Genomic DNA, 8,980 nt, shown 5'->3' on the forward strand with positions numbered 1-8,980 from the left:
ACATATATACATATATATTATGTTCTAAAATATATAATTTGTTGGATCTAAGCAGGAAAAATAAAACTGATGGTCAGTTGAATTATAAAACATGAGGTAAAGTTCTCCCTTTTTAATTAATAAGTGCCTTTTAAGTGTATTTATTTATTTATTGGTCCTTTTATATATTTCTGCTTTTATTTTTTAGTTGTGTCAGTATCGTTCCTCCTTGCAACAATGACGTGCTTTATGTTTCGCTCCATTTGTCATGTGCGTAAATTACGATTTCTATTCTTAAATTCTCCACAGATTCGGTTTTGGGAATGGGTCAGGACATTCCAGAACCTTCTCCCTCCTTAGCCGTGGTTTTGAGATGTTTTATGTGATGTTGATGGAAAAGACACTAATGTTTTTGTCCAAACAAACCGTGGCTTTGAGGGCAGCATGTTGCTGTAAATCCTCAACTGCTTTTTCCGTGTTTGTGCTGCGTCACACACAGACCGAGCTTTAATTCTTAATCCAACCTCAAACCATGACAGAACCGGGCTTTATGGATTTGTTCCTGACAACAGTCCAGATGCTTCTTTTCCTTTTTGGTCTGACTTCTTTTTTTTTCAACTCATCACCTCATCACTTCATGTGATGGTCCACTGCAGACGCCTCAGAGTCCATGCAACTATATGCTGCATCTGGACGAGGTTAAAATCAGAATTCTCCTCTGCAGAGTAAAGACTGAGATGATTCTAACATGTTGTGGTTCTAAACAAGTCCCTGCTCGTGTGTTTAAGAGGAAAAACTGAAGCTCTTCTCACTGCTGTACATTTGCCCTCAACAACTAATTTTGCATAAACACCTTTAATCCACTTTTCACCCAATCAGATAGTATCTTTTTTTTTCCACCAGCTGGATCTCCGTGTCACAGATCGAATGTTTTTCCCGGCCAAAGGACAGTGAGACGGGCCAGTTGCTTGAGTTCTGAGTCCTGGGGGAGGAGCCAAAACCACTGCACCTAAATGCATATTATCAGGCATAGAAATGATTGATAAGTGCCTTCCAACCTACTAGGACAGTGGTTCCCAAATTTTGGGACCACAATCAGGTCGCAAAACATCAAGATGGGGTCCTGAAAAGATTTTCTGAATTAATTATATTAGAAATTAACAACTAACATTTTTTTGCCTTTGTTGTTACAAAAGAGTAAGATTAGTGTACTTAAAATGGACAAAAATAGCATAATGAATATTGTTACTATGTTCTTATTTTTTTGACGTGAAAACAATGTTTCTGATCCAACAACAGGTGGGGGCTCAGGTCTCTGCTGCAGGTATTTTGAGGGTCAAAGGCTGAAAAGTCTGGGAACCACTGTACTAAGAGTTAGAGGAGGAACAGTCTAGACCAGTGGTTCCCAAGCTTTTTATCTTCTGACCCACAAAATATCCATGGCAAAATCTTGTGACCCCAAATATTACTGGTCTGAGTACACGGATTTCGTTAATAACCCTAAAAACACAGGCTTTTTGACAATCTAAACAGCTTGTACACAAATATAAATACTTATTTATACTTATTTTGTGTTTTTGTAATAATTACAGGGAAAATATTACATCAACAATTATTTTATTACCCTTTAAATTGATATCTGGAGATTATCCAAGGTGCTTCATGACACATAATTGGGTCCCAAGCCCAACTTTGGGAACCAAAGTGCAGTGGTTCCCAAACTTTTCAGCTTTTGACCCACAAAAAGTAGCAGAGACCTGTGCCCCCAACTGTTTTTGGATGATAAACATTTGTATCAGGTCAACAAAACATGGGCATAGTAACAATATTTTTATCCATTTTAAATATACTAACCTCACTCCTTTGTAACAACTATGGCAAAAACTCAGAAAATCTTTTCAGGACCCCACCTTGATGTTTTGGGACCCCACTTTGGGTCCCGACCCCAACTTTGGGAAACACTGGACTAGACTCATTGTATGAGACTGATAACCGTCAATAACAGTAATTTAAAGTATTGACACCATTCGAAGCAGGTGGAAGAGGTGCAAGAGGAAATTGCTTCAGTCCTCATTAACCAATAGGGACACATTTTACAGTAGTTCATCCTCAGGCCCCGCCCCGGCTGTTCATGTTCTCTGAGTTTAAAACTTTTTCGAGTTCAACCCAAAAATTTAGAGCATCTACCAAAAGTTTGAGATTCAACGACAGATTTCTGTTGTGCAAAAAAAAAAAAGTTCCAAGTGACTCTCCAGTTGCAGCAGAAATGCTACAGCTGCTGCTGCTATTTGTGTTTACAAATAACCACAAAATCCGGTGTCATTATTTGAAATAAAAAAACTGATAAATGTGTGAGCATTTGTCTCAAAAGCTTTGAACGTTTGAAGATTACGTTGTTTTTGGACAGCAGACTAGCTGTTAGCTCAACAGTCCTGTCAGAATTAAACACTCTCCAAACTGAGGTCACTCAAAAAACAATCTGCAGGGAAGATATTAAATGTTTATAAATTTTCCATATAAACCTCTTAAAAAACTAATTATCCCTTTAAGTTTGATGTGATCGTGGGGCGGCTGTGGCAGAGTGGTTAGTGGAGTTGTCCTGAAACCGGTAGGTTGCCGGTTTAATCCCCTATTCTATCTGTCTCATTTGTTGTGTCCTTGGGCAAGATACTTCACACTAATGCCTCTGATGTGTCCCATCAGTGTATGAATGTGATTAGCCCCCAGGGGACTACAATTTGTTTTTTGTTTTAAAAACTGCACATGGTAAATGCATTAGTAAACTAAATATAATAAACCAAACAAAAAATAATATTCCCATGGTATTTAGGGGTTCAAATGGGGTTCATGAGGGGGTCTCGGTAATTTTTTTCACCCCAGTCAAGGGTCCCCAGGGGCCTCATGTATAAACGGTGCGTACCCACAAAAACGTTACGTGCGCCAGGTTCTACGCCCACGTTGGGATGTATCAAAACCAACGTTGTGTGAAAGTGTGCGTATATTTACGCACACTTTTCACCTGCCGTGAGAACGTGCGGCAGCCATGCAAAGTTTTTCAGTCGACAGTTTTAACTCACAAAGTCATGAATCTGACCTGAATCCACAGAAATATGACTCTGTTGTGTTTTCTGGATGTAAGGAGCATCTGAACACAGTGTTAGATTTTTATTTTAGTTTGAGTTTTTATTGTTTTAAACTCGAACGATCATGAAACTGAACCCCGGGACTGAAAATCATTTAACCTCAGACAAGAAAATATATCAGTTTAAAAATGATCAAAAGAACCTCAGTCCAGTCTGTAAACTGTTTCTATATTTTTGTCACATAGTTGAAAACCTTTTGGGTCCCGCGGGCCGGAAAAGCCCGACACATTACGTGGGGCATTAAAAAAATTAATAAAACAAAAAAGCCTGAAGAGAGGGAGCAACATCAGATGCAAATGGTGTCTCACTGTACGGTAAGAATAATTATATTTTCTGTGTGTAACCTTCAGGCTGATGCTGAGTTGAGTTGTGGCCGTAGCGCAGCAGCTGAGCTTTGGGTAGCTACTCGCACCAGGCGCGTGTGCACCCTCGCCAGCTGGGAAGCTGTTCATATGTGTCAACCCCTTTAGACGTTTACCTGTCTAATGAGCCTCAAAAATGTATATTTTTTGCTAAAAAATCCGTAGGCTACCACTCGTACCCGCTCGTGGCGGTGGGATGAGGGTCTGTGGAGATGACAGCGCCTGCTGTAACGCAGGAGGAAAGGAAAGAGGAAAAAGTGGATAACTTGATGTTTATTGTTTTTTTCTATTGTTTGTTTTTTAACGTCCGTTCAATGCCGTGTTCAACTAAATAGACAACAACTAACCAGACTTCAATATCACGTTCGGGAGATGTCTGTAAATTTCAGGAAAATCTCAGGCTTTGGTTATCCCGTGAGAATGCGCCACATAAAACAAAGACACCCATTACTTATTTAGACAGTTTTCTCACTCATTCTCCATTTAATGTATAATTTTCCTGCATCTAAAAATCATTTCTGATCCCACAGAGAGGAATCGGAGGAGAATCTCACACGCTGGACACATTTACATCCATTTTACAGATTTAAATGGAGGCGTGTCAGGGGAGGAGTCTCACATGCGCTCAGTTCCACGCTCATTGGGATGTGTAAAGGAAAGCTGCACAGGAACATGCGTATGCATGGTTTTATACATCTGAATATTTTGGTGCGGCGCACGTTTCTAAATTTGCCAGTGTGTCAAATTTTAGTGTGAAATCTGCACACTCCTTTATACATGAGGCCCCTGATGATTTAAAGCACTTTGAGTATTCTGGTTGGATAGAAAGGTGCTGTGTAAGCAGAGTCCATTTACCATGTCAGATTCTTTTCTTTTCTGCAGGTCAACATAAATTAGAATTTGTTGGAACTTGCTTCTTGTCTGTGAAAAGTAGCTGTAAAGATCTGTGTGGTGACTCGGTTCTAAATTTTAAAACTTGAATAAAAGCCTTGAGGTGAAGCGAGACGAGCTGCGTCGAGTGTGAAATGAAAGCAGCATCACCTTCAGCGTGTCAGGCTGTGGCTTTTCAGTGTCAGCGGTTAGACTGTAGAGATGGAGCAGGGCCTCTCGGACGAAACACTCCCGCTCTCTGTACTTTCTGAGCGCCTCACGGACCTGGTCCTCGTTAGCCTCTCCGGTTACCTGAGCACACACACCCCAGATCAGCAGAGTCGAAGCGGCGGAGAACACAGAGTGCATATTCAGAAGATACACAAACGGAACCTTGAGTCAAGAAGAAACTGCGACAGTCAGATTTCCCCTGATGAAACCACATGCTTGGTGCCAGAAACAGGTACTTACTTTCAGATTTTTACGCGATGAAAGGACGTGACAGAAGCTGAGTCCAGTGGCGAGCAGGCCAATAAATGCCAACCCCCTCCTGGACTCCACAAAAGCTCTGAGTGCAGCTTCAGTCAGCCTCTTCCTCCCCGATATGTCTAAAGAAACGAGCGAGGGGAGGACCTGAGGACCCCCCTCTAAGAGCTGCTGCAACATCTCATCAGCACCTCTCCCATCACTGTCATCAACAGCAAAGTGGTCTTCTGAAAAGTCCAAATGTCTGAGTACGTTCAGCTGACTAAAGACAAACAGTAAACTAGCAGGTGACATATCCAGCTGCTTCAATCTGTGGGCGATGAAGTATCTCAGGGTATTTTTGCACTTAATGAGAGCATTGAGGTTTGAGACGGTACTGCAGGAGATATCCAGGGTTTCCAGGCGTGGAAGGGAGCAGATTTCCTCAAGAATATCATCTGTTAAGTCTGTGTTGTCAACGCGGAGCATTCTGAGGTTCTGTAAGGAGCCGAGGCTCCCACAAGCCCCAACATCTGCTTCCAGAGCTCCCCAGTCCAGGTGCAAACCGCTGAGGGACAAGCCCTGCAGGCTGACCCTGCACTGGGAGCTGCCGGCCAGGCCCGAGATGACGTCAGCCCCGCTGAGCCCCCCCGACACCCAGGAGCCGTCTAGTTCCAGGAGCTGGTGAGGGCAGAGGGCCAGGCGGAAGGCCTCTGCCGACACCGGGCAGCGGCGGATGGAGGCTCGGCGCAGGCGGAGCTTCTCACAGTTTCGGAAAATTCCAACAGTTGTGTCATTCAGGATCCCTATAGCAGAGAGAAGAGAACAGAGACACATTGTAGGAGACAGAAGCCTCAGTTAAACCACACTCATGTTTGTGGAGGGAACTTTTCCTACAGGTTCAGCCTGGCAAGCTGTAACTTCAAGTGCAGAAAAAGCATAAATCATCTAATTACAAAGATAGTAAGGAGTGAAAATAATAATGGTTCTGTCAGTTAGGGGCTAAAATGATTTTCTCTATTGCTCTCACTGAGTCATTTCCTGAAACTGAGGAGGTTTTAATTTGATTTTTTGTTTGAAAGTGACGTATGTTTTTAGTTTTCCAGGCGTACCTTTAGTTGTCATGTTTTGGAGCAGTTGGTCGGTCAGTTCCTGGGGGAACACTGGAGCCCAGATGAGACTCATGGAGCCGTCGCCTCGTTTGTTGCACAAAGCTTCTAGACTGAAGCACACCTGATCCAAGCAGAGGTCACACAGAGCCTGGGGGCCCTCCACATCCTGCAACACACACATCGTCATCATCATCTTCTTCATCATCATTACAGAATCAAATGAGTCATAGCATATCACAGAAAAGTTACAGATACACAGTTATCTAAAGCTCTAAATGTGTAAGAATATTTATACTGTTGTACTGCCTGCCGTCGTTTTATTCCTCTGAGATGAGCTTGAGTTAAACTCTTTCCTTTTTCTGCATATAACAGATAAATCGGTTCCTTTATGTGTGACACACGTTAAAGTGTATTTTTCTAGGCGCAGCAGAAAAGCTTTCTTAAGGTGCCCCCAAACCTGGAGCCTGATGTACCAAAAAGTTTTTTTCTTTGTGAAAATCCATTGTGAACACTGAGAGCTGACTGAATTTGCTGGAATTAGTTGAAAAAGCTAAAACAGAGCTGTTAAAGTTAAAAGAAACAGAATGCTAGCTAAAAGTCAAAATTCGCAAGAAGCTCGCTAAATGGAGATAAAGGAAGCTAAAAGCTAAAAGTAGCATACAAAAACAGAGCCAAGAGAACAGTGTTTGTGGAGGAATTGAAAGGATCTAAATATATTATTGAAAAATATATTTATAAATAAAAAATTATATTTCAGTAAGTAAAAATATTATCAAAAGCCATGGCACCCATCTCCTGAATGAGATGAACATTTGGGTGAACGGCTAAAATAGCATAAAGTGTCATTCAGCAGACTGGAAGGCAGCATAGGCGTAATTTGCAGTGGGGTTTGGAGGGTTATGACCCCCACAATATTTTGATCCAGTCAATATAACCCCCCAATAAAATGACATCATTTGCTCAAACACAATTGAAATGAACTGGTTCCGTTCACAGCTGTCTTTAGGTAACTTTGTCATATATGTTTGTTTAAGCAGAACTGCTGAAAATAACATGCAGGGTTTCAGTCTGCTCTTGTCGCATTTGGATGCATTTGTTGACTTGTATTGTAATTTTTACTAGTTTCTGCTAGTTGTTACTGTTGGTAAAAATGGAAGGAAAAACGTAAGACTTTTCTGAATTGTCAAACTGATGTTGAGAAAGACAAGAAAGAAAACAAGCAGGTTAATTAAATCACAGTAAAAACGTTTCAATGTAATTTAACCCCCAAATATCCTGAATTGTTTTACAAAAGTAAATGATTAAATAAATAAATCAATAGGCAGAGAGCATAGCCCCCCCCCCCCACACACACACACACACATGAATGGTAGACCCAAAGTTACGCCCTTGGAAGGCAGTAGTGTTAATGCTGAATCAGCATTCACACAGTAACGGTGCGTTCACACCAACCACGATTTCAGCATCAGGAGCAGCAGGTTTGCATACAAAGTCTATGGTGGAGGCGCTTCAATCAGCGTCGGGAAGTGCTGCGGTGCCTCAAGCGTGATTAGAGCAGCGCGATTTGAACGATTTGAACGATTTGAACGATCTGAGCGTTCGACGTGCTGAGGCACAAATCGCTGAAGTTAGAAAATCTGAACTTTTGCAGCTCGACGCGGAGAGGAGCTCTTTAGCTGAAATCGAGTGCCTGCAGTCGCTGTCCTGACAGAGATATCCGCACCAATGTGTGGCAGCGGCTCATCAGACTGGACTCGGGACAAAAATAGTCCTGAAAGCGAGCTGTGAGCCTCTCYCGCAGCTCCTGGGTGATGAAACTCAGAATGTCCCTGAATTATCTGGTGAATTAATTATGAATTAATTATCTGATGAACGTGACATGCTCTTGCTCTCTGTAAATAAAGCAAAGCCACTTCCTCGTCCGACATTAAACAGAGCCCGACAGAGGAGGGAGGGGCGGGGAGGCTCTTGTGCAGCGCTTCAAAAGCTGTCTTGCGTCTGACCTCAAAGTGCACAAGCGACCAACTTGAAGCGTTGGATGCGATTTTGAAGCTGAAATCGCGTTCGGTGTGAACGCAGCATAATTCAACTGGTGTATGGCTTTGTTTAAAATTCCAATTTCCTTTGTGCCGGTTGCACGATAGTCTTCATTTCGACCCTCACACCGCACCATACAGTCTAGTGGGGGACGAGGAGGAGAACAGGGATGAACTTGACATTTATCCCACAGGCTCTGAGACGTGAAATAAATTTGAATTTATTTTTAATTTTTTTTCACTGCCAATCCTTATAACACAATATTAACACATTTGTTCTGTGATATTTTAACACAAAGTAAAAAGAATGAGACAGATATGTTATAAGAACATTGAATGTTTTTATGAAACACAGATTTCTGATCAGAGTGCTGCTCACAAACAATAACACGTTCAAAAAAGCTTCACTTCTAACCAGATCGGGACCAGGTTATTTTCACATGTTCCTCCTCTTTTGCAGACGAACTGAGTATTAATTATTCCAGGATAGCATGAAAATCCTGGGTTAATTCCTGATCCTACTTTTGTCCAACGTGCCTCAGGTGGTTCCAGGCTTCTTCCATCTAGAGCTGATGTAGCTCACTGTACTCACTGTGACTTTAAATGGTTCTGTACCTTTCATTCCTGTGCTTTGGTACAGTCCTGTCTCTGAGGTCTTGCTTGGTTAGTTTTCTGACATGCTCTTTCAACTATGAGACCTCATACAGGCAGGTGTGTCTATTTCCAAATCATGTCCGATCTGCTCAGGTGTACGCCAGTCGAGCTACAGAAACATCTGGGGCCTGTGATTTCTGTCACATGTACTGCACATGTTAACGCACATCAGTGACCGCACACTTGTGAGGTGCACAGACAGCTGAGGCACATAAAATGCACGTCAGTCAGCTAACAGGCACTTGCATCGTCAGTGAGAAGGAAACTAAGTTTGATCAGCAGATTCATTGGTCCTCATGCAAGAACCGTTCGTACGCACAGATTTGTTCTTAAGTTGTGCGTACGAGTGATTTAGGAGA

General features: G+C 42.2%; 1 protein-coding gene across 4 annotated transcripts in view; it reads right to left on the minus strand.

Annotated features, from left to right (window-relative positions):
* LOC106521287 (protein zyg-11 homolog) overlaps positions 1-8,980 on the minus strand; it is a 23,779-nt gene that overhangs the window by 9,158 nt on the left and 5,641 nt on the right. For all 4 annotated transcript variants that reach the window (XM_014013805.1, XM_014013804.1, XM_014013806.1 and 1 more), the window contains exons 2-4: positions 5,932-6,097; positions 4,826-5,625; positions 4,526-4,666 (exon numbers count right to left, since the gene is read on the minus strand). In XM_014013805.1, the coding sequence (XP_013869259.1) occupies positions 4,526-4,666; positions 4,826-5,625; positions 5,932-6,097 (1,107 nt within the window). The remainder of the gene's footprint in view (positions 1-4,525; positions 4,667-4,825; positions 5,626-5,931; positions 6,098-8,980) is intronic.

Source organism: Austrofundulus limnaeus, unplaced genomic scaffold (assembly GCF_001266775.1).
Source record: "Austrofundulus limnaeus strain Quisiro unplaced genomic scaffold, Austrofundulus_limnaeus-1.0 Scaffold106, whole genome shotgun sequence".
In the NCBI taxonomy this organism is placed as follows: domain Eukaryota; kingdom Metazoa; phylum Chordata; class Actinopteri; order Cyprinodontiformes; family Rivulidae; genus Austrofundulus; species Austrofundulus limnaeus.